Consider the following 25,312-nt stretch of genomic DNA (forward strand, 5'->3'; position numbering starts at 1 on the left):
GTAAAATACAAAAAAAGTATGAGGATAAAAATTTTGATTTTAATTTAATCAAAATTTAATAATACAAAGTATTGTGTCTTCCTAAATTATTTGCGTTTGATTAGAAAGAATAATTCAAATATTAAATAATTTGATTGGAATATATTAGTGCTTGATTATAATAATTTATAAGTTTAAAATTAATTAAAGCATTAAAATATTCGACTTCACTTATTATTAGATAATTAAATTTAATTATAAATAAATTAATTAATAAATTTTGATAAATATATTAATAATGCTTGAATTAAAATTTTAAATAAAAATAAAAATTTAATTTTTAATTTTTAAAATATAAAATTAAATCTTAAATTTATCAAAAAACAAGTACACCATTATATAGAATCAAAATTACTATTCGAACTCCCCACTTAGCTCAAATTACACGTGGATTTCCACTCAGTGAGTGAGTAAGTGAGTCCACAAATGCGATAAAAACTCGGCTCAACTTTTAAGCTCAAGGGTTTCTTTTAGAGCACCAGAGAAGAAAAAAGAAAAAGAAAAATCAGTAGTAAAAAAGCAGAAAGAAGAAGGGAAGACCCAGATCTCAAATCTCTTTCTATCAATGAAAGGATGTAATATATATATTGTATATATAGATAGATACACAAAGAGTAGAATTACATATAATTTGAGAAAGTAAGCTGTTGTCCTTCAAATTCAACATCATTTCATATGGTTTTGAAATTGAGCTGACCATTTTCTCCAAAATGCCACGCCCTTTTTTCCATAAGCTTATTCTCTCCACTACCCTTCAACACAAGAAACTGGTAAATTACTAATAAAACCCCCAAATTCTTTCTTTTTTCTTTCAGTCTCCATTTTTGTTTTTGGTTATGGTTTTATCTGATTTTTTTTGTGTGTGTGTGGGGGGTGAGCAAGTAGTCTTGAAAAATGATAGAATGATGGAAATTGATTTTGGGTTTTGTTTGTTTTGTGTTTTATTATTATTATTAACTTTTTTTAATGGCAAAGTAGAAACCTTGGGAGCTTCGAAATCCCAGTGTTGGAGTCTCATTTTATGTAAATGTGTGGATTTTTTGAGTTAAGTTTGTTATTCAGTACTTGTAACGAGTTATTATGACTGAAACTGATGATATGATTATAACTTCAAATTATTACTATTTGTTAGATTTTAGGGTTTAGGGTTTCTTTTTCCTTTCATTTTAGGGTTCAGTTTTGCAGGAAATACTGTGTCCTGAAACAAGTGTAATCGAACTTTTCCATTTTTTTCTTGAAGCATCCGTGTGTCCGTCACGCAGGTCCGAGTCCTTGTCATGTAGCCGAACAGAGTGAAATGCTTGTTGTTTGAAATTTTAAGTGGTGTGATGGTTCAGTTTAATGGATTTCATTAGGTGGAAAAAAGGTTGAAAGGTGTAAGTTAAATAAGTTTGCCTTGTAAAATTTTAGTTTATCTCTCATGATCTCTTTGCATTTGAGTGAAACCTTACTAATTTGTACACTCCGGACTGATCTGCTGTGTTTTAAAAGTCGGTGTACGTTTGGTTTGAGCTTCCCGAATGCACCCCTTAATGTGAAAGGGGAGTTTGGAAGACATAACACATTTATGTGCAGTAGGATAAAGTTATTTGTTTCCCAGATTTTGTTGGATCGAATAGGATAACTAGGGCCATTATACCTCATGTTTGTTTGTTTTTTTTCGGGGTAAAAAAAATTATGTTTATAATATGTATGGAATCAATCGAAACTGAAAAATTAGAAGTGCAGCAAGATCTATATAGAATGTAATATATATTTCTAGCTAGGATTCCATGAGAGTATTATTTGCGTAACTTTCGGATAAAGAAATCGAGATAATACCAGCTGTCTTATTTACGTCACTCTTCATTCGTGCATATTATTTGGATCGAGAATCCGATGACTATCATCCATGCTTTGCCGTCTGTTGTATGACATTCTCCTTGTAGTTATACTGCTATTAAGTTTCATCAATTTGGCATCAAGTGGTCGCATGTAATGGTGTTTTATGAACCAGATACGAAAGTTCATCAACATTGTATTTACGGAATTTAGATTTTAATCTTTTATCCTTTTTTGGTTGTTTGGTCATTGGAAAAAAGCATATATGGACTCAGTTTTTAGCTATATGATTATATTAGCCATGTTTATGTGTTATGATGTATATATGCACTTAAACCATTCAAGTCCCAATTTTATTATTTGTCAGATAACTAAGCCTAACTTGATTTGGGGTGTCTGCAGAGGATCCCCGATAACTTTGTTAAGAAATTCGGGGACGAACTTTCTGTTGCTGCTGCTCTCACTGTTCCTGATGGTCATGTTTGGCGTGTAGGAATAAGGAAAGCCGACAACAAGGTTTGGTTTCACGAGGGTTGGCAGGAATTTGTAGAGCGGTACCATATCCGTGTTGGCTACTTACTGGTTTTCAGATATGAAGGGAATTCTTGTTTCAGTGTTAGTATATTTAGTTTGTATAACTCGGAAATCAACTATCAGACTAATGCTTTCGTCGGTACACAATACTATCATAGAAAACCGTATCCATTTGAAGAACTTGAAGATGACGAATGCATCTCTCCGGCACTGCAGAATTTGTTTTCTGCGTCTAAAGTTAATAACTGCATGAACTGGAGTGGTGAAATCAATTTTCGTGCGTTAAAGGGCATGAATAGCCAATCTTTTCGAGGTGCAGTGCTACCAAAACCAAACAAGCCTGGGAGGAAAAAGCAGAAGTTTGATCACGGTAAATTCTCGAAACTGTTTTTTTTTTTTTGCAGTGCATAAGGAATCGGAATTTCTCATTATTGTTTGAACGAAATGTAGCTGAACCAGATTCATCTGTTGGACAAGAATATGATGTGTATACAAACTTTAGATTATATGAAAGTGCTTCAGCCAGAAAGAGATCTGTGACAACGGAAGAAAGAGAGAGAGCAATTAACGCAGCCAAATCATTTGAGCCGATGAACCCTTTCTGCAGAGTTGTCTTACGACCATCATATCTATACCGGGGATGTATTATGGTGAGTATTGACCATACATGTCTTTTCCGATTAACCCTATAGCATACCTCACTGTACTTTTCGATGTGTCGTTGCAGTACTTACCATCATGCTTTGCTGAGAAGTATCTAAGTGGGGTTTCGGGATTTATTAAACTTCAGCTTCCAGATGGGAGACAATGGCCCATTCGATGTCGTTATAGAGGTGGCAAAGCCAAGTTTAGTCAGGGATGGTACGAGTTTACGTTGGAGAATAATTTGGGTGAAGGAGATGTCTGTATCTTCGAGCTGCTCAGATCAAGGGAATTCGTGCTTAAAGTTACCGTATTTCGTGTAAGGGAAAGCGCACCAGTCTCAATGAAATGCCGCCCTGAGTTAAACCAGCTAACATATAGTGAACATATCCTTCCAGATGATGTGAAACCGATCCGGGTCAATAAGAGCATGCCATTTTGATGTCCATAAAAAGCTTTTAATGGGGGGAAGACTTTTAGTTGCGTAGAAGAGTAAATACAAAATTTTTCTCTTGTGGGGTTTGATTAGGACTGTAAATAGAGCAATGAAGGTGATGATGATGATGATGACGACGTTGAACTTTGAGGGAAGGAAAATGGGGTGTTGGGCTTTGATTTTTGTGGTCTGTTTTTGATTGGCTTTAAATTTTCATTCACTGCTTTTGGCTTGAATTCCTCATGTTGTAGTTTTTATGCTACTTTTTAAGTTGGGTAAATTATACTCGGGCTTATTAAACTATTAGTAATATTATATTTTAGTCATTTAATTTTAAAAAGTTATAAAATAGTTATTGAACTATTCGAATTATATTTAAGTTAATAATTTATTTGAAAGTCTTTAGCAAGTTTTGGGTGACAATTTGATGAGTCTAATTGGTATTGTAGATCAATACTTATAAATGAGTAGAAGAATATAGTTTAGATTTAAGTTGATCTAATGGTCAATATTGAAGATTGGAGAAAAATCTTGTTCGGATTTTGATTCTTAAATTTGTAAGGTTCAAAGTTGTTTCATGAAAAAAAAAATTGAATTGTATGAGAAAATGAGAAATAGAGTTTTTGATTGGTGTAAGTGGTGGAAATAGAAAAGATCATATAACAATGATTTTAACAATCCAAATGACAAATGAAAATTTTTAAATAGTTCAGTGATCATTTTGTAACAATGAGTGTAATTTACCCTTTTAAGTTAACAATTTAAAAAGGGTTAATATAACTTTTAGTCCTTACATTTGGTAATTAAGTCTATTTTGGTTATTCAACTAAGTAAATATATTGTTACCAAATTGATGGATTAAAAAAATTTATAGGTACAAAAGTGTACCTAATTATCAAATTAAAAGTTATATTAACCCCTCTGAAAGCATGTAGAACTTTCACATCGGAGAACATGGTAAATCGGGCTATAAATTTGAGGGTCTATGTGCAATTAACTCTTTTTAAAATTGTCAATTACTTTTGTAGTTTTCCATAGCAAAATCACAATTAATAAACAAACATGAAACCAATTTTTTTATTTTTATTTTAATTCTTTTTATTACAAAAAGTAAGCAAATTCCTTTAGATTTTAATGAATCCGGTAGTGGTTTGGACCCACAGTAGGATAGGACTAGTTTGAGAGTTGGTACCACATAAAAAATAAAGTAATGAATCCTTCATTCAACTATTTAATTTTTTTAATAAATTAGGAAATTAATTAATGTAAAAATAAAAATATTTAAAAATTCGAGATAATTTGGTGATAAAAAAATAAAAATTAAATAATTGAGTGATTATTCTATAATTTTTATAATTAGAGTGACTAAATAAAAATTTAATAATAGTTAAAAGATCATTTTATAAATTTTTATAATTAAGTAACTAAAAGAAATTTACTAATAATCATGTGACTGCTAGTATAATTTACCAAAAAACCAACTAACCAAACAAACAAATAATCTTTTTATTGCATAAACATAGAAAGTATCAAACAATCAAAGAATACTAAAAATCCTTTGGATTTGGTTCCCAGAATTTTTAGTTTTTTTTTTTTAGTTTTTTTTTGTTTCAGATGATCAAAGAAAAACAACAATGTCACAACCAGTGGGTCCATCTTTGCCCCTGAACAATTCCTCTTGCATCTTCTACAAGTTAATTGTGGCTTCCATCCTTCAAGACAAGAAGCTAGTTAAGTCCTCACTTTCTCTCTCTTTGTTTGGTTTCTGAGAAAATTTACATCTTTTCTTTTTCTTGCATGAAAGGGTGTTTTCTCTTTATTGTGGGTTGGATCATCTAAGATCAGTGTTTGATCCTTAATACTTGTAAAGTTTTAAACTTTATTTTAGTTACTGGAAACTGCTGATTCCTAAAGATTTGAACTGTTCATGTTGCTACTTTGCCATTTTTTTTTTCTCTTTGATTTCTGGGCTTGTGTGGGTTTTGTGTGATTTTGGGATTGAAGCTAAAAATTCTATGTTAAAATGGATTAAATTGAATTATTAATTTTTGTGCGGAGTCAAAAATGAAAAAGAATATTTTTTAAGAGGGATTAAATTGAATTATTAATTTTAAGAGAGGCTAAAAAGGGAATTATACCATTTATCAGGGAGTATAGACATACCTTTATAGAGATATCACTTTATATTTGAGTTTGACTCGAAAAGAATCTTGAACTTAATTCAGTAATTATCAAGTCGAATTTGAGCTTATCAATATATGGCTTGACTCGAATGGCTTGCAATCTTTATCAAGCTTTTTATTATTAATATATATTTTAAATATTTTTATATTATTAAATTATGTTATTAACCTTAATATATTATTAACCTTAAGTTTTACTATCAAGTCGAGCTCAAACTTAAATACTACAAGCTTAATTCAGGCTTAATTGAACTAGAGTAGCTTGGTTATGTTACGAGTTTGGGCTTAAAAGTAAATGTTCAATCGAGCTCAAGCTTGTTAGTATACTGGCTTGGCTTGATTAAACCCCTACTCGTACCGGGCAGGAGAGGCTTGAAAATCTGTCTGAAAATCCTTGCATCAATGAACCAATACTATGATCTCTCTGTTCGATTCTGACTCAGGTTTTGTACTCGCAGAGGATCCCGAATAAGTTCGTTAAGAAATTTGGTAATGAACTCTCTTCGGTTGCTACGCTCACCGTCCCGGGTGGTTGTCAATGGCTAGTGGAATTGAGGGAAGATAACAAAAGAATATGGCTGGATAATGGTTGGAACTCGTTTGTTGAATACTATTCCATCTGCATCGGGTACTTCGTGGTCTTTAAATACGAAGGGAATTCGCATTTTGGTGTTCATGTGTATAATCTGAAATCTTCGGAGATCAACTATCTGTCGAATAATTCTCGAGAACCTGGTGATTTTGCTGAGATTACGGGTTCTAGTTCGTACTTTTTGGTCGATAAAGATGTCGACGAAAGTCTAGATCACGAGAAGAAGAAATATAAGATCTCTACATGCCTGCATCAGGAAAACGAGTTGCATGATTTACGAGCAACGTTTCAATCTACTCAAGACAAAGGCATTCAGTTTAATGGGGTTGAGCTTACGAGTATCGGAGATGAAGGTGGACCGTGTTTCTCAAACGAAACACTACGATACACTATAAAACAAGAAGTTGAACCTAGTAAGCTTGATGAACTCGATTACTTTCTTTATAAGGTATGTTACCGGTTGATTTATGTTGTTCTAATTCATTGAAGTTATGGATGAAAACGAGCCGTTCCGGAAATTCAAAGTGAAAGAAGAGCTTCCTACCCTGAACTCACCAAGTGTTCTTCGGAGAAGGAGAGATGTTACGGCAGAAGAAAAACAGGGTGCATTTCACGCGGCTTCGATGTTCAAACCGGACAATCCTTTCTGCAGGATTATATTGCGACCGTCTTATGTATACAAGGGAGTACTTCTCGTAAGCTATGTTACTCGGACTCGGCCCTTTTGATACAATTTATTGATTGAGCTTCGAAATATTTGTAGACTTAACGTCGTTTTCTCCTTCTGCGCAGCATTTGCCCCGTTGCTTTGCTCGGAGATATCTGAACGGAGTTGACGGGGTCATCACGCTTCAGATACCGGAAGGGAAAAAGTGGCCGGTTCAATGCGTTTATTGTAATGACAATTTGAAGTTCAGCAAAGGATGGGCCGAATTCGTCCTGGATAATAATTTGGATGAAGGAGACGTTTGTATATTCGAGTTGATTAATACGAAGGAGATCGTACTGAAAGTTACCATTTTCCGTGCTCTTCGAGACTGAAATCAGGATAGCATCGAACCCGAATATAACCGAGTCTTCCGTTCTTCAACTAAATAATACTCTCAGGTACATCTTTCATGTAGGATATGGTCACGGAGCTTATGACTGCCTTAGCTTAAATTTGTATATATAGTTATACTCTTTGCTATGTTATATTTCCAATTTCTTTCTTTTTCAAGATTTTCATGTATTTAGAGGATTTTTGGAGTATTATTCGTGTCGGACATGATTGTCGGACATGGATGCTTAAAAAATAGTTTTCCGAACTTAATTTCGATTGGTATAATAACAAATATAGCACTCAAAGCTTATATGTTCTATCAATTTGATCGAAATTCAGCTCGTAAAATTTGTGTAACTGTTGAGACTAAATGCGTTGAATCTTTTAGAATCAAAATTAAATTGATAAAATATGTAAACATCGAGTGTTAAATTTATTAATATATTAATCAAAATTATATACAATTGATGAATATATTAATATTAATTGTTTTTAATTACCCACTTTTAAAATTAACAGGAATGATAAAATAAGACTCGTCAATAAGATTAAGGTTAAATTTTTTTACTCGATTCAATTAAACGCTTATCCATATTCATGTTTATTGAAGGGCCCACAAATTAATTATTTATTTATTTAATTAAAATCTAAGAAAATCGTCAAGAAGCACTGCTTGAGATGATATGGAACATTACATCATTGTTAAGATAAAAGCATAGAAATAAAGGAACCTATATCACGAATACACCTCAAATGATAAAATTTTATTTTCCACTTTATTTGTTTTGCAAAATCTAATTATAATATATTTTTAAAAATGCTTTACGAACAAAATCTAGGTTTGATTTGTCAAATTTTAGATTACGTTTCGTAATATAATTATGGGACTGTAAGATTTTGAGTTATATATGAGACTATTTATTTGACTGAAATGTAAGATTTAAGTATTTGGTTGACGAAATATAAAATTGCCTAAAATACATTTTATTTAATTTTTAACTAGTTTTTTTAATATTTTTATTCTCAATTTTCATAAAATTATGATAAACTATTATTAAAAAATCTTTTGTTTACACTTGAAAAGCAGTTTCTTTCTGATTACTATTAGAACATATTCGAACAAAGTTGAACTAAATAGATTAAATGCAAAGTGAAGCAATGAGCAAAATAAGGAGAGAATTAACCTTATGGAGCCTCGTTCAGCGAATGATTTTATTAAACAATCGGTTCGAATCGCCTATTGGCTTAAATTCAATTTACCCTTATACAAAGAAGTAATTGCAATCTCAATACCAACTCCAATTAGTACAAATCACTTATCCAAATATCTCACAATACAATCAATAAACCTATTTATAGGCCTTTAAAAGTGATCATCTATCAGTATTTTTGTAAGCTTTAAACTCTCTTTTAAAAGCTGAAATTATTCCATTAATAATCTTGAATGTTTATCATAGATTAGTTTTCCGGTAATTCCAAAACTTTCTCAGAAGATACATATAATGATAAATATTTTCAACACTTTACACTTCTCCCTTCTCCTTCAACTTAGTCGAATGGATGAGGGTGATTTAAACTAGATTATAATACGAAATTCCTTCTTCATTTGATGTATAACAAGATTAAAACATAACTCGTGTAATTAAAAAAAGTCAAAACATGTCAACTCGAAAAATTTGACTACACCAAAGTTGTTATTCTATCTGTTATTCAAACAAGACAGTCAAAGTTTCCAACAATTACGATTCTCACTTTTTATTACAATTTATATATTAATAAGTAAATATATGATGTTGAAATAAATTTATAAGTCATAATTATAATAATTCATGAAAAGTGATTACAACACTAATTACAATTATAAATAAATTATTATATTTTTAAAGAAAAAGTATTTGTTTTAATTAGTCTTAAATTTTATTTAAGATAAAAGCTTAAATTGATTAAAAATAAAAGCGAAAAAGTAAATTAGTCTAAATTTTAAATTGATTAAAATTTATTGGTGTCGATGATTGCGGGTGAAGGCAGTACTCAACACTCAGACAAATTTAGTGAGGACTAAAGAATAAGTCCGAATAAATTATTATTTATTAAAAAAGTAAAAAAAAAAGAAAAAGTTTGAATTTGGTTAGTGAGTTTTTAAAAATATTTTTTATAAAATTATTATTTTAATAAATAAATTTTATATTAAAAATGAGTATTCAATTATTTATAATAAAGTAAAGAATCAAACTATGCTAAATTAAACTACATAGACTAAATCTCACATTTGAGTATAGTGGGAGGGCCAAAAACAAAATTTAACCAACTATAAAACAATAAGGCGGTTTGACAAGGCAGCGACGATCGCGCGATTCCGACAATAATACCTTTTTGTCATGAATCGGCTGACTAAAGAAAAAATCGCGAGTCAGCCTTAACGATGCCCTCGCTTTCACTTGCAACAAATCCTTAATTTCGTACGTTATCGAACGACCTTATATATATATTTGGTAAATTATAAGAGTATGACGAAATTAACGTGTTTAATGCGGACGAAATTAACGTATTTAACGCGATTCAAATTTAATTCACATTTAAAAAAATAAACATCTTAATCATCAAATTAAAATTAGTATACGAGATCTTATATATTCAACTCTACTCAGCTGTTCTAATTTTTCTTTTTAAATCACTTTGATTCATTTTATCATCAAATATCCATCCATAATTAAAACTGAAAAAAAATGGGTATTTCGAAAACATTGAAATTATCAATGAGTTTGAACCTTTTTTTTTTATACAGATTTAGAGACCCAAAATCATTGTTCTGTAATGATTCTCTCTCAGCCATGTAAGAAAAACAGGGGAAAACAGGGCAATCTAAATGGCTGCCTTTTAAAAAAAAAAAAAATTCCCCCTTTTTTCTCTTCATACAAGAGAATAACAATGTATTATGTATACATTCCAAAAAATTTGAGCTTAAATTTGATTTTTATGAACAAAACTTGAATAATCATCACCATGGCCCTTGAAAACTTCAATTTTGTAATGTGGACCTGTAAGTGTATCATCGTCTTTGTTAAGAACAATAACATCACCGGTGTTTAACTGTTTGAACCGGACAAATTGGATCCAACCGGAAACCATGTCGAGTTTCGGAACAACCCCGGATCGTGTAGTGCAATGAAAGTTCCATAGGATTCCGACATCATCTTTAACCTGCAAGTTTTCTCCTCCATCTCCATGGCTCCGTTGTGATTGTGGCGAAGCTTGTAAACGGTTGTCTGGTAATGATAATGTTCTTTCGATGTCGATTTTCGTTAGAACTTTAACGAAAATCGCCATGTTTTTGAAGAGAAAAATTTTGTTGACTTAAAGATCAGAAAGGGAAATGAGATCAAATATTTTCTACAGACCCTTTCTGCATGCTTCACAATTTTTTCATATGATGTAAACATTTGAGCGTAAATTTCCCTTTTATGAACAAAACCTGAATAATTATCACCATGGCCCTTGACAACTTCAATTTTATAATGTGGACCTGTAACTGTATCATCATCTTTGTAAAGAACAATAGCATCACCGGTATTTAACCGTTTGAACCGGACAAATTGGATCCAACCGGAAACTATGTGGAGTCTACGAACAGCCCCAGACCGTATTGTGCAACGAAAGTTCCATAAGATTCCTATATCATCCTTAACCTTCAACTTCTTTCCTCCATGGCTCCGTTGTGATTGTTGCAAAGCTTGTAAGTAGCTGTCTGGTAACGATAGTGTTCTTTCGATGTCGATTTTTGTGAGAACTTTAAAGAAACTTGCCATGTTTGAACTGAAAAGTGGTCAAGTTTATGCTTATGGAGTGGCTATATATATACATAAAGAGAAAGAGAACGAGAACGAGACTGGATTGAAAATTGAAAACGCCAGATAATATAACAGGAGGGGTCGTGCGATTGTGATTTGGGTGTTTTTTTTCTTCTTGATTTTAGTTAGAATAAAGAAATTTTTTTCTTACATGTCCTTTTCATTTGGTCTTGTCTTTTTGTTTAGAAGAAAAGACTCACAGTCGCTCGAGATTTTGCAATTTAGTGGCCGTCACCTGCTGCCTCGCGCGCCATTCTTCTTCTTTTTTTTGTTTTAAGCCTAGCTTGAGATATGGTTACCTTTGAATTTAATATAACTAGTAAATTTAATTCTTTCGCACATGGGGGTTGGGTCTATTTAAAAATCCGTACAAAAATTAGAAGGATTTGAGAAAAATATAAACTCAAAAAATAAATTTGGATAAAAAAATAAGATTTATTTTTCGAGTAAGTTTATTTTGCTCGGGTCGTGAATTTGTAAAAAAATTATTTTTTTTGTTGCTGTTCACTGTTTTAGTGTCGTTTCACTATTATATTAGCACTATTTTGTTGCTACTATTTGGATGTTATATAACTCTTGTTTTGTTATTAATTTACTATTATTTTAGAGATTTGCTTGTTAAGTTGCAACTATCTTACTGTTTTTTGTTATTTAAGTATAAATATTTTTAAATTTTATTTTTAATTTGTTGAGAAATATTTATTTTAGTGTTTTGAGTGTATTTGATGTATTATATTTTTTAAATTTATTTTATATACAAATAATAATATTAAAAAATTTAATACGGGCAAGTCGGGCTTAAGTTCTAGCATTTTTATCCGAGTTGAGCTTGGACAAGATTTTAAGCCCATTTTTTGGGTTGGGTTAAGTCGGGCTCAAACCTAGAAAACGGGCCTAAAATTCTATTGATGCCCAAATCTCTCATTTTTGTGTTTCAAAGACTCAATCTCTCATCACTAAATTATTTACTTGAGAACTTAGTAAAATTATTTACTATTTTCAAATACACTTTCACAAATAACATTGCTCAATGAATTGATAAGTATTCTAAACAATTACATACATAAACCTATATTATAATAATGACAAAAGTAAGGTGGATTGTTGAAAGATAAGTCTTTAAGTTTAGTACAATTCATGGGATTTGATATAATCGATCCAATCTGATCCTCAAAATATATTTCTTCAAGTAAATTGATCTTCACTAAAAAGTTTGAATAATCCTATGATATCAATATAGCCTAAAGATTTTGTTTTAATAAATGGTCAATCTTCCAAATATAGTAAGTTGCAATCTATTATAATGATGATAGAAGTGGGCACTTCCATTAGCATACTGTAGTGACTTCAAATATTTAGACTCAACCGTTTTCACTTTTGGTAATATTTTTTAACAAAGCCAAACAAATTAGGAAGTTAATCAACTAAATAACCATAAGTAAACAAATTAACCATCAATGTTTTGTCTAGATTTCTCATCAATAATTAACCATCAATGTTAGTTGGAGGAAACCTATTTCGGGTTGGTACAAGTTGAATATTGATGGTGCCCATAAGCCATCTATTGGTGTGTCTACTTGTGTGGATGTTGGGGTTGAAATGGAGAATGGGTTGTTGGGTGTGTCTACTTGTGGGGATGTTGGGATTGGGATGGAGAATGGGTTGTTGGGATTTCTAGACTCGTCAGATCATGTTCAATATGGGAAGTGGAGATGTGGTTGAAGGATTCAGGTTTGTTTGGAGGAGTGGACGACGACGATTGGTTCTCTAAGTGGACAATATTGGTGTTGTTAACATGCTTACCAGCGGTGATAAAGATGGGAGATAAATTTAATTTGGAAAGCTCGAGACTATTTAAAAAAAGAGTGGGATGTGATTATCCAACATATTTAAAGGGAAGGTAATAAACTTGTTAATGGCCTAGCATCGATGATTTCGGGGCATTTCTTGATCAATTTGGTACTAATGTTATTAGTGTGATGACACCAAAAACTGTTTCTGTTTAATTTATGTGTTTCTTCTTCTATAATAAAAATAATAATCAAAAACTAAAAAGTGGACACGTAAATGTGTAAGCCAATGTAAAAAACCATAAACCATTATAAATGATTTTTTTGTACAAAAGATTGCCAAAATACTAATTTGGTGTGAGTGCAAGTAAATCATTTAGCAGTTCATGATCCTTGATTTTCTCGATGACTTTCACCTCAGCCTGTAGCCTTTTGATGATGCGGTTGTTGGATTCAACGGAGTGAGTTGATCAATCATTTGTTTTCTGAGTCCTGTTGGCTGCTCCTCAAGCTCACTCGTCGTATGCTTTCCTTCAAGCCATTTGTGAGACAACTTAAATCAGCTGAAATTTTGTTGGACAAGGACTTAAAAAGAGATTTTCTATAGACCCTTTCTGCATGCTTCACAATTTCTTCATTTCTGCAACCTTTCTAAGAAGCATGGCAACTTTTGATATACATTTGAGCAAAACTTGAATAATCATCACCGTGGCCCTTCAAAACTTCAATTTTATAATGTGGACCTGTAAGTGTATCATCGTCCTTGTAAAGAACAATAGCATCACCGGTATTTAACTGTTTGAACCGGACAAATTGGACCCAACCGGAAACTATTTCGAGTTTCGGGAAAACCCCAGATCGTATTGTGCAATGAAAGTTCCATAAGATTCCGACATCATCTTTAACCTGCAAATTTTCTCCTCCATGGCTCCGTTGTGATTGTGGTGAAGCTTGTAAACAGCTGTCTGGTAATGATAATGTTCTTTCGATGTCGATTTTTGTTAGAACTTTAACGAAAATAGCCATGTTTTTTAACAGAAAAATTTTTATTCTTTGAGGTGGTCGGGACTGGTCAAGCTTTTTGGTTATGGAGTGATATATATAGTGAAAGAGAAGACTCGATTGAAAATTGAAAATCCAGATAATGTAGCAGGAGGTATCGTGCGATTGTGATTTGGGTTTTTTTATTATTGATTGATTTTTGTTGGATTAAAGAAAAAAAAAAGTTCTTACATGTCGTTGTCATTAGGTCAAATGTCTTCTGTAATAATCAAAGTTCACGGTCGCTCGAGATTTCGCAATCCAATGGCTGTTACCTGCAGTGTCGCGAGCCACTTTTTTTTTTTTTTTTTAAATTTGTCCACCGATGGTGGTGGTCCATTCAGTTTCGGTTAGGATAAAGATTAGATAATATAACCTGAAATAAAAAGAGAATTAAACGTACTGTACTGAAACTCACCGCTCATACAAAAGAGACTAAAAATTAGTCAAATAAATGGGTTGAATTAGTAATCACTTGGAATTAATAAAAATAAAATAAAAATCAAGATTAAAATTAATAGTTGAATTGGTTTTGTAAAATTTTAATATTTTCTATTAATTTATTTTATTATTGTTGGTTGAATCGGGATAGAAATTTACGGTTAAACATTGAATAAAGAATTAGTGATCTGATTAATACAATGTAGAAAACTGTAGTATTTTGAACTCAATCGAATTTTATTTTTTGATTTGATTTATATTTAATTTTATTTTTTATGATGTAAAAATAAGTGAATAAATTAAATGGTATTGGTTAGAATGAGTTAACATAGTTTTTAAACCCTAAATCCAATTTCAGTTCAAGCAATACAAATGTTTAATGGTATTTGTTCAAGAGAAGTTGAACATTCACCATACTTAGATTGGAAATATGGAAGTTGAAAGAGTAATTAAATGGATCAAATTATGAATGGGGTGAACCTAATTTCTTCGTCTTTTTCTTCTTCCTGCTCCAATTGCAGAAACCGAAAGGGTCGTCTCGGCTTTTGGTGCACGCGGAATCTACTTTCGTGGTAAAATACCTCACACATGTTTTGTGTCGTCTCATGCGATAAAGAGTTGAAGACGGGTACAACGTCAGGTGTTGAAGAAGAATCTGTATAACGGAGGTGGCAGTGGCGGCTAAATTAAGAACTTAGATGCGAACTGGACCGGTGATAGGGTCAAGAACGGAACTGGTATCATTATGTTTCAGGGAGAGGTTTGCGAATTGGGAATCAAGATCTCTACTGCTAGAGCGTCGATGGCTAGACAACGGCTGCTGTTGATTTTGCTGCTGGTACATGACTCGTAACCGACTGATCTCCCTCTCCAATACTTCCTGCTCAACTGAGAAGAAACATGGATGATGCACAATTCAGTCTTTATTCAATAAATTTTGATTCTAATCAATTAAAATAATTACAGTTAGATCAATGATGGCCCCTTAGCCACATTGACCTTTTTCTATCATGCTTTTGGAAGATCTAATACATTGTTGAGAGAACCTGCTATGTTGATATGGTAAGTTTTTTTTAATCATCCAACTATGAAAAGTTAAAATATGATCACCCATCTAATCTTGTTTTTCTTTGTTGGTGACCAGCTGTCAAAATGGCTGATGGAAAAATAACATAATAACAACTTTAACCCTCAATATTTATACATTATGTCAATTTAGTCATGATTTTAAAAAATTTAACTCTCAACTTTTACACATTATGTAACTTGGTCTACTTTTTAAAAAATATATATTTTTCTTTATGACCCATTCACTTAAAATATAAAAAAAAACAAATTATCAAAATATACTAAAATGAAAATACTCGGAAGTCCAAAATAATAATTTTATCTTTTCTCGTTCTTTTAAAATAAACCCTCAATATCACAAATAAAAGTAAATTTGTCAAAAAATTTATACAGTGTATAAATGTTAAGGGTTAATTGGTGATAAAAATAAAATAAAATTGAATAATTGGGTGGCCATTTGTAACTTTTCATAGTTGGTGATCAAAAAAGAAATTTACTAATAATTGGATGACTACTAGTGTAGTTTAACTTAAATAATTCATGTCCAACAACCAGATCTGACGCAGGGCTATGACCCTCCAAAGGCACTCCAAATATAAGGAAAAGCCCATGAGACATCTACTCATATCCAACGCTCATACCCGAGTCCCATTTGTGCTCTCAAGGAAGGGGGAAATCAATTTTTCCAAGTATAGAACAAAACCAAAAGAATATGACATGGACCACAGCATCCTACTCCCCCCAACCCCAACATGAAGAGAAAACTAGTAAAAGTGGCTCAAACTATCTGAAAAATGACATGAACTCTCCGGTGATTTTTCAGATCAAAGTTTCTACTCCCTGGATTTATCACACCTCTCATGTTGCCAATTCATAAAGGTCGAAAATATGGAGTATATACAAATAATTAGAAGGTAAAAGGGAAACAAATGTGAACAGTGATACGTATTACTAAATGCAGAAAAAAAAAATCTAATCATAGCTTTAGAAGTCATGGGTTCGATGCTTACGAAATTTGATAGCTTGTTCTTGAGCTAAACTCTCTAAACGTTGCTTAAGAGCTTTGTTCTCCATGCCAAGAATAAGATTCTGCCGGTTGAGAAATTCGAGCTCAGCTGAAACTTCAGACCCTTCTGCCTGTTATGTAAGAACCACATTTAATACTTCCATATTGAGGCATATACCGATCCATAACTTCTAAGTCAATTTCAAATGTAAATAAATGTTTAAAATTTCGATTTGCACGAACTCTTGCCTGCAAGGCTTGTACATTTCTTTCGAGCTCAGCTATGTACTGGAGTTTACGCACCCTTGAGCGTTGAGCAAACTGCCTGGATAAGACAATAACAAAAGTACTGTAATCGAACATAAGAAAACATAATAAGTATTACTGTTATGCTTCCGTAAGTATCTATACACAAAAAACCTGCTAACAGACAATACAAAAGCAGGCTCGTATACCTTGATCCTGTATGTGCATGAAAAAAAATAGTAGCACAATAGCCAACTAGTGTTATTCGTTGAGCTCGTAAAATGTAACTTTTAAATGATATTTGATAACAGTGTGAGATTCGGCTCAAAGTAAGCACAAGCAGGGAACAAAAAATAGCACAGAGGCTCTTGTAACCAGGAGAACACTGTAGGTTGCTTTACTGTAATTCTAATGCAATTCAATTGTGAAACAATAAATGGCAACTTACTGCTTTGCACGTTTTGAGTCGGTGTCAGATGAAGAAGACTTTGTGTGAGAATTATCCTTTTTCTCGGAAGAACCTTTTGCATCAAGAGATGCAGATTCAGCAGAATCTTTTTTCTCACTCGCTGTTGATGGCGGAGCCTCCGGTTCTTCCAGTGTACATGATGATGTTAAACCTTGGATAAACATGTTTTCTCTAAGAGAAGGTGAATCCCATGCCCTATTTTTTTGCTTTACCAAGTTTACACCGGCATGGAAAGAGTTAACCCGAGCATCTTTCTGATTGTGATGATCAAAGTCCTGATGTGTCCAAGAAGGTGAGGAAATCATACTTTTATATCTACATTCATCCCGAGCTACATTATCTAGGTTAGGTGCACTGGATACATCAATGAATGCAAAAGAATCACTAGATGAACGTCGATGACGGCCTTTGTACATAGGAGACTCTGGCTCGTTAAGGAGATCGTCAAGCCAAGAAGGTTGTTCCTCTATCAGATGACTTTCAGAGGAAGTACGCTGGTGGTACATACTTCCCACTCTAGACTTTTGAATTGCTTTTGATCCAATTACATTGTTCGGGATATAATCGGTATACACAGGGGAGGCTATAGGAAAAGGACTTTTAGGAGGAAGCAAAGCATGTTTTCCGGCAAACATCAAATTTCTTATATTTGTTGACCCCTTCGAATTCGCCATGACCAAGGACAACCAGTTCCTGCAAAGTAACATATAAGAGAGACTGATCATGTAGTACCAATGTTATATGGCAGATAATGATCTAAACATCAAAATATCCATGTTCAATGCACAATATATGCGTAACAACGAGACATTCCAGTAAATATTCACGAAAACAAACCCTAAAGATCACACAAGAACATTATAAAAAAAAATCATGAATCATACATTCCATACATATTTCAACTTATCGAGCAATCACTGACTAGAGTATCAAAGCTAACACCGTAGTTACCAAACTCGACATCCCCCATGACCATGGCCAATTCGAGCGTCAATAACTATACATCCCCTAGTGTTGCAATCACTAAATCTTAGGTAACAACAACAAGTTTTTGAAGTAATCTAACCTAGTTTTCAATTTCATCTGAGAAAAAATGGGAAAAAAAAATGCAAAGCAAAATCTCTCAAAAATCCAATTTCTGGCACCATTTTTGTATCTAAAAATACTAAAAACAACGTTAAAGAACCCTAGATAATTTTAGAACCCTAGATAATTTTTTTTCCTGAATAATTAAAAACTATAAATAAATAATAAAATCTCCTAAGCTGACAAAGGAATAGAATAGTGACAACCCAAGAACTGGAAACTGTGATTTCTTACTATTTTCCACATTTTCTCAATACCCAAAAGAAATCTAAGATTAAAAAAAAGAAAAGCAGCTCGTGAAATTAAAAAGGGAAAAAATCATAAGCATTGAAGATTGGGTATTAAATATATCAAATAATTATTTATTTTTAAATTAAATCTACCTTTAGTGGATTGAAGAACTTGAGATCTCGAAAAAACAATGCTTTAGTGTTTCTAAATCAAAAGCTAAAAATTTCTTATGTATTTTTTTTCCTGAATCTCTGCGTCTCTATGACTATTTTTCTGAGTTGAAAGTCTAGAGGTAGGAAGGGACTAAACTGAAAAAATATAAAACATGAAAAGGGCGGAAATGTTTTTTTACAATTTAACCCTCTAAAATACTGTTTTATATATTTACTCAAGTCAATTTCTAGTTTTTTTTTTAATTACAACAAGTTGTTTATTAGTATTAATTATTAATTTTGTGGTATTATTATAGTAAGAGTTAATTACACGAACATCCCCAAACTATGACTATTATTTTAAATTGGTTCTTAAATTTCAAAATATTTTACTTACATCTTTAAACTATCGATGTTATATCAATAAGATCCTTTCGTTATTAAAACAATTAATTTAACCCTTATATGACACGTCAAATCTTATGTAGATAAATTTAAAATAAAAATTTTAAAGAAATAGAACACTGTATCGTAATTTCAAAGTAAAAAAGTAAAAATTAAAAAAATAATATAAAGAGTGAATGATAAAGCTTCTATAAAAGCTTTGAAAACCTCAAACTAAATTTTTAAAACATTCATTTTTTGAAATTCATTTTTTCCATCCGATGTATCATTTAAAGTTTAAATAGCGTTTTTAATAACAAAATTATCTAATTGATATAACTTTGATACTTTAAAGATATAATTATAAAATTTGAAGATTAAAGACTAATTTAGAATAAAAATAAAAATTTGAGGATGTTTAGTGCAATTAACTCTATTTTATATTTACATTTTTATCTGTTTTCTCATTTTAGAAAAGCCCGGTTTGAGTAGAACATTCTTAATATGTGAAAAATTGAATATAGTTATTTATTAAGAATAAAACGGATTAATTCATTTTTGGGTATCCTGAACTTGGTAATAATTTTCATATTAGGGCCATTTTTTTCATGTCAGTCCCTGAACTTATTACTTGTTCTTACATTAAGGCCTGAAATAGACAATTATTCTCACAATGGGGTCTATTTTTTTTTTCAGATTAATCCATGAACTTGACATTTGTTCCTACATTAAAGCTTGAACATTTTCTTGTCCAATTTTTTTTAAAAAGAAGTATCAGGGACTAACTTGAACAAAAAAGTTCAAACTCTAATGTTGGAACAATTGTCAAGTTCAAGGACTAATTTGGACCCAAAAACTCCAAACACTAATGTGAGAATAATTGCCAAGTCCAAACTATAATATAAAAACAATTGTCAAGTTTAAGTCTCAAATAGTATATTAACCCTAATAAAAAAATCAAATCTCAACTAATTTTTTCTTAAAAAATTAGTAAACTATCAAAATAGTCACTTTTGTTTACATCAGGTTACATTTTAGTCACTTAAATTTGAAATGTTACGTTTTAGTCACTTATGTTTTTATGTTGTAACATTTTAGTCATTGAGCAATTAATTACCATTAACAGTGTAACGGTAAGCTGACGCGATACGTTAAATCATCATTTCAAATAAAAATTTTAAGTTAAATTATACAATTAGTCACTATATTTTTTCGTTTTGAGTAATTTATTTTTTCTTTTATGTTTTTAACTTTCTTTTTTTTCTTTATTTTCTATTCTCTTCTGTTTCTCTTTCCATTTTCCTCCCTTCTCCATTTCTTTTAATATAGTTTTTCTATATTTTCCATTTGTTAATACTAGTCCCTATACTTTTATTATTTTAAAATAATTGTATAATTTAACCTAAAATTTTCGTTTAAAATGATGATTTAACGGGCTACATCAGTTTATCACTGCACTGTTAATGGCAATTAACGGCTCAGTGACTAAAATATTACAACACAATAATATAAGTAACTAAAACGTAACATTTCAATCATAAATAATTAAAATAATTAAAAAATGGCGGCTGCAAGCAGAATATCTCGTTTACATAGTTTATATCCAAAAAAGGGGAGGAAAGTGGATTGCATTTAGTTAATGCGGTGCAAGTTGTTGGATTAAATCATTATTATTATAAACACTTAATTCCACTATACGACTTGAAATTAATTTCAATCTAAATTTCAAAATATATCCTACGCATTGTATCAATCAAGTGATGAATTTAGTTATTAACTTAAACATTAAATATTAATTTAAATATAATAAAAAAATATATTTAGTATATGTTGATTAAATTGTAAATAAATTTGTACCCTAATCAAGATACATAATACAAAAAGTCTTTTCAATTTTTATCGACATTATTTTTTCCTTTTTAATATGCCGAATCTATAAAATGCTCGTAGAGTAGGTATATAGTGTATACGTTTGTTTGCAAGTTGTTCTGTGATTTGTTTTATTATTTTCATGTTCATTTTCGATTTATGTTCGGGGTTCAAAACTCTTTCTCTGAACAATATTGTTTCCAAAGTTAAATCTCGCGATTTTTTAAGAGTAATCATTGTATCTAACACTAATTGATTTGTTCCACGTGTTTAAATATATTAAATATCAAATCTAAAATAGTATTTATTGCATAAATTAATAGTTAAGGTGAGAAAATAATTTAATTATACTGTGAAGATTCAATTAGGACATTTCAAAGTTTAAGGATAAAATTTGAAATTAAGGTGGTAATTTGGGTCTAATTATAATTATTGATTACTAATAAAATAGTAAGTAAATTATATTAGTAGTCACCCAATTATGAAAAGTTACAAAAGAATCACTCAACTATTTATTATTTACCCAATTATCTTGAAATTTCTAGCATTTTTATTTTCATATTAACTAAATGATAATAAAAAAACCCAAAATTGAATAGTTTAATAATCATTTTGTAACTTTTCATAGTTAAATGATAAAAGAACTCTTATAATTCAGTGATCATTTTATAATAATATTTCATAATTAGATGATAAAAAGTGACCTCAACCATAATTAACCCCAAAATACTAAGCTCCAATTCTCAACAAGAGGTGGAAGAAAGTACATCAATAAACAAAGACAACCAAACTCCGCAAACAGACAACATCATCATACAGGATTAGTTCACAAGCATGACATTAATTAAATACATAAAGAAAATATTAATTAATAATCAAAATATAACTTTGTTTTAAATTTCCATATTTTAATGGACTGAAAATTGGTATTTTTCATAGATATCTATAAGGATGGAAACATTCATGTATATATTCATGCATATATATATATAAAGAAAAATGTGACCTTCAGTTTTCATAGATTTAAAGCATGTATCAGAGAATTTGGATAATTGGCCTTTGATTTCTGTACATACTTCAATTATATCCCATTGATGGGGCACAACTATGGTGAAAAGCACATTCATAGTTGATGATGAAGGATCAGTTTTAAGAACCAAGCAGCTTCTTCCATCTGGCATATCCGAGGATCAGAAGGAAAATCAGCACACACCCAACTGTAATACCTCCCACAAAGATTTCAAATATCCCCTCCTTGTTGTTCCATGTAAAAGGTATGTTCATGCCGAACCATCCGGCTACTAATGTCTCGACAGCTATGGCAAACGATGCGATGGTCAACGTCAACTGCAGTTGAATGAGTTCGTTTCGTTGGTTGTCAAGTTGGATGTTAACGTAGTCTTCTGTGTCATCGATGTATTCGCGGACCTGTGAATCCAACAGAAGAAATGGTGATCAAATCAAGGAGATGAAAGTCAACACATCAGTTCCGAATAATACAAACAGAGATGCTCACAGATAATATCTTGTTTCGCGTCCCGTCCAGTTGCATGAAATATGCCTCGAGCAACATCTCTAGATCCTCGACATCATCATCATCTAAATTGTGGCTGCTCACCAAACTTGCACTCCTGTTTGAACTAAGTCGAGGTAGACGAGGCGAAATAGTAGTGATGCTATTTGAGGCTGCACCTCCCGACAAAGCCTCCAATTGCTGATTTTGGATCCACTTTCTTGTCAAATACAAATTTGACATATCTTCATTGTCATCCAACAAATGTTCAATTTCATCCCTCACCTAACATTTTAACAGGTAATAGTTAATGTTTCACACATATAAAATATATTGAATATTTGTAAATGATACATCTTTTAGATGTATCATGTAATTGGGCTTCCATCGCTTCAAGGACACGCACAAATGGGCATCGAATCCAGATAAGGAGCATTCTCCTTATTAGCAACAGTTAGGATGTTGAAAGAAAAAACATGCATCAAAAATACCTTCTGTACACGTGCAAGAAGACGAGTGAGATTGCTTTTCAAACTCCTAACATGTTCCAGATTCTTGGTACTGACATTTCGAGCCAGTTCATCCAACACAGGGTAAGCATCTCTCTCAAGTTCTGCGACATTTTTGTCCAGAAACGAGCAGACAACCTCTAAAGCTATCTCCAGAACCTGAAACTCAAATGGAAGCTCACACTGCAAACCCTCCATGGCTTCTGGAACTGGTAACCACTGTCCGCCAGTTGAAACATGAGTTTCACTATCATTTACATCCACTGCGCCTGCTCCTTGTGTCTTATTTGCACTTTTATGAGGAAGTTGTAGTCTTAGTTGATCCACGAATTGAAGCACCTCCTGTTGTAGAGGGTCCAGTATAAGAACTTCTTCAGCTGTAACTATTGCCTTTATAAACTCTAAATTCACAACCATGGCTTTCTCCCTGGCTGAAAATGATAATGATGAGTAAACAAAGAATCCGATATTCTAGATTGTTTGATACATATATCAGGATAATGAATAGACCATGGTACAAAACAGACTGAAATAAGAAAAAATGGAATAGACTCTCAAGTGTATAAAACTGAACCATAATTCACACCCTTCCTCTTTTGAGAGCAGACAAAACTACAAAAGAAACACGGCAACGAGCAGAATACTCATGCTCGGTTATCACAACTAAGTATTTGCTGGCATCACTTGCAAAAAGATCTCCAATCACATAGGTTTGAACTGCTAAGCAACTAATATGATTAAGAATGGTGGGGTCATGTAATACCTAACATAGGATTTCTTTTTCTAAGTGAGATCCACCTAGACACAATATTCAGCTTACCGTCACAAGCATAATTAATAACCAAAGCAAACTAAACCTTTAATTATTACCTGATAACTTAAAACATTCAGTCTCTTCCCATTGTAAAATCCAATTAAAATTCAACAATCACCAAAGAGTAACAATATCAAGAGTCGGCAAGAAACCAAGAACAATAGGAATCCTCTTAATCAACATGCAAGATCGATAGTCAAGAAACTGTTTTGTTTATCAAATCCATAGCTAATATCAGAATCTAGGGTTTGGCTATAAGCTGTAGGTGAGAGTGTCAAGTACACATATGTCTCTGACACAGGTATGTTCCTTTTTTCTTTTCTAAGTTTTTCCGTATATTTGGAAGGTCCTTGGAGTGTCATATGCCCATATTTAGCAAAAATGTGTAGTGTAGAACATAGGTACTTCAAGCAAACTTTGGAATGGCACTCATTTCCAACCAAAAGGTTGAGCATTTTTATATAGTTCTGGGCTATACCAAAAAAAGCCTGCATCTTAGCAGCATACGCAATTCCACTCTAAACTCACAGTTCTTTTGCATTTCCTAGTTTACACTCCTACTTACAAGCTAATAGTACCCTGAATCCTCAGTATTTAAAGAAATGAACCCTAAAATCAAAATCTGAAGTCAGAAAAAGGCTAACTGTAGCCACTCTAAATCCATTGAAAGCAATTTCACAGAAGAATTTCAAAGAGAATAGTAACTTAAACATACCAAGAATCGTTGATGAGTGAGAGAAGACAGGGCCAAGAATCCTCAAATCCCTAGCAGGAATCGAAGCCCTCTTAATTATCGTACTCTTATCATATTCCACCAGCTCCGATACCCCCATCGCGTCGAATCTCATCCACAGCCTTGCTCCCGCCGCCTTCTTCTTCCCCTTCCCCGCCGCCACCACCCCACCACCACCGCCTCCTCCACCAATCAAGTTACCAGTGCTAGGAGGCGGAGGCGAAGATGAAGAAGCGACGGCTCCAGTAGTCGGTATCGGCTTTGGCGATTGAGGTACCGCAGTAGATTTCGGACGGCGACGCCTAATAGAAGGGCGCCGGAACGAGAAGGGGCCTTTTCCCATTGAAAACTTTGATCACTTACAAAATCTTTTTTTCTTTTCTTTGGATCAAGTGAACATGGAAGTTAGTTCAAAGCTTGGAGTTTCTGTTTTGATCTTTTGGCTTCTCCCTTCCCTTTCCGATTCCGATTCTTCTTCTTCTTCCATAAACGAATGAATTTCACTCTTTAATTTAATTATTAATTCAGGTAGGGATTAAGGTGGGGAAGAAAGATTCTTGCATTGTCCAAAATACATGTTCTTATAATCTCACGTTGCCCCCACTTTTGCGTGGACGGCAATAATATTATAAAAGTAAGATTGATGATTTTAACATTTTTGAATTTGGTGGCTTTAATTAAAACGCCAATAATAATAGTAGTAGTTAGACGTGATATCAGTTTGCTTTGTTTTTCTTTTCAAAAACTGATTTTTTTTTTTTTTTACTTTTTAAAGTTATTTTCGCTTCATGAATGCTTATAAAAATTATAAATTAAATAAAAA

The 25,312-nt window shown here is 32.2% G+C and overlaps 4 protein-coding genes across 4 annotated transcripts; 2 read left to right on the plus strand and 2 right to left on the minus strand.

The window, feature by feature from the left end:
• The first annotated feature begins 410 nt into the window (after window positions 1–410).
• LOC108461251 (B3 domain-containing transcription factor VRN1-like) lies at window positions 411–3,772 on the plus strand. The gene is made up of 4 exons (XM_017761033.2): window positions 411–809; window positions 2,263–2,764; window positions 2,845–3,044; window positions 3,122–3,772. The coding sequence occupies exons 1-4, from the start codon at window positions 750–752 to the stop codon at window positions 3,476–3,478; spliced, it is 1,119 nt and encodes a 372-aa protein (XP_017616522.1). The 5' UTR covers window positions 411–749; the 3' UTR covers window positions 3,479–3,772.
• Window positions 3,773–4,968: 1,196 nt separating this feature from the next.
• On the plus strand, window positions 4,969–7,559 carry LOC108461865 (B3 domain-containing transcription factor VRN1-like). Its single transcript, XM_017761833.2, has 4 exons — window positions 4,969–5,202; window positions 6,114–6,660; window positions 6,737–6,942; window positions 7,040–7,559. Exons 1-4 carry the CDS (start codon window positions 5,107–5,109, stop codon window positions 7,286–7,288), a joined length of 1,098 nt encoding a protein of 365 aa, XP_017617322.1. The 5' UTR covers window positions 4,969–5,106; the 3' UTR covers window positions 7,289–7,559.
• A 7,182-nt stretch (window positions 7,560–14,741) lies between these two features.
• Window positions 14,742–18,804, minus strand: LOC108462861 (uncharacterized protein At4g06598-like). Its single transcript, XM_017762770.2, has 5 exons — window positions 18,668–18,804; window positions 17,178–17,891; window positions 16,733–16,808; window positions 16,488–16,614; window positions 14,742–15,297 (listed from the first exon to the last, which is right to left on the minus strand). Exons 2-5 carry the CDS (start codon window positions 17,870–17,872, stop codon window positions 15,104–15,106), a joined length of 1,092 nt encoding a protein of 363 aa, XP_017618259.1. The 5' UTR covers window positions 17,873–17,891; window positions 18,668–18,804; the 3' UTR covers window positions 14,742–15,103.
• Window positions 18,805–21,886: 3,082 nt separating this feature from the next.
• On the minus strand, window positions 21,887–25,180 carry LOC108464607 (magnesium transporter MRS2-4). Its single transcript, XM_017764972.2, has 4 exons — window positions 24,472–25,180; window positions 22,925–23,373; window positions 22,437–22,718; window positions 21,887–22,348 (listed from the first exon to the last, which is right to left on the minus strand). Exons 1-4 carry the CDS (start codon window positions 24,830–24,832, stop codon window positions 22,070–22,072), a joined length of 1,371 nt encoding a protein of 456 aa, XP_017620461.1. The 5' UTR covers window positions 24,833–25,180; the 3' UTR covers window positions 21,887–22,069.
• Between the last annotated feature and the right edge of the window lie 132 nt (window positions 25,181–25,312).

This window comes from Gossypium arboreum, chromosome 4, assembly GCF_025698485.1.
Source record: "Gossypium arboreum isolate Shixiya-1 chromosome 4, ASM2569848v2, whole genome shotgun sequence".
NCBI lineage: Eukaryota > Viridiplantae > Streptophyta > Magnoliopsida > Malvales > Malvaceae > Gossypium > Gossypium arboreum.

What these genes read in the sequence shown, in the direction of transcription:
- LOC108461251 (XM_017761033.2), top strand. Translation starts at nt 750, where the DNA reads ATGCCACGCCCTTTTTTCCATAAGCTTATTCTCTCCACTACCCTTCAA. An exon ending in AAAGCAGAAGTTTGATCACG is followed by an intron (nt 2,765 to 2,844) that starts GTAAATTCTCGA and finishes AACGAAATGTAG; the next exon opens with CTGAACCAGATTCATCTGTT. An exon ending in TATACCGGGGATGTATTATG is followed by an intron (nt 3,045 to 3,121) that starts GTGAGTATTGAC and finishes GTGTCGTTGCAG; the next exon opens with TACTTACCATCATGCTTTGC.
- LOC108461865 (XM_017761833.2), top strand. Translation starts at nt 5,107, where the DNA reads ATGTCACAACCAGTGGGTCCATCTTTGCCCCTGAACAATTCCTCTTGC. An exon ending in TCCTTCAAGACAAGAAGCTA is followed by an intron (nt 5,203 to 6,113) that starts GTTAAGTCCTCA and finishes TTGTACTCGCAG; the next exon opens with AGGATCCCGAATAAGTTCGT. An exon ending in AAAACAAGAAGTTGAACCTA is followed by an intron (nt 6,661 to 6,736) that starts GTAAGCTTGATG and finishes AATTCATTGAAG; the next exon opens with TTATGGATGAAAACGAGCCG.
- LOC108462861 (XM_017762770.2), bottom strand. Translation starts at nt 17,872, where the DNA reads ATGGCGAATTCGAAGGGGTCAACAAATATAAGAAATTTGATGTTTGCC. An exon ending in GACTCAAAACGTGCAAAGCA is followed by an intron (nt 16,809 to 17,177) that starts GTAAGTTGCCAT and finishes TGTCTTATCCAG; the next exon opens with GCAGTTTGCTCAACGCTCAA. An exon ending in GAAATGTACAAGCCTTGCAG is followed by an intron (nt 16,615 to 16,732) that starts GCAAGAGTTCGT and finishes CTTACATAACAG; the next exon opens with GCAGAAGGGTCTGAAGTTTC.
- LOC108464607 (XM_017764972.2), bottom strand. Translation starts at nt 24,832, where the DNA reads ATGGGAAAAGGCCCCTTCTCGTTCCGGCGCCCTTCTATTAGGCGTCGC. An exon ending in TCACTCATCAACGATTCTTG is followed by an intron (nt 23,374 to 24,471) that starts GTATGTTTAAGT and finishes TATCATTTTCAG; the next exon opens with CCAGGGAGAAAGCCATGGTT. An exon ending in CGCGAAACAAGATATTATCT is followed by an intron (nt 22,349 to 22,436) that starts GTGAGCATCTCT and finishes TTGGATTCACAG; the next exon opens with GTCCGCGAATACATCGATGA.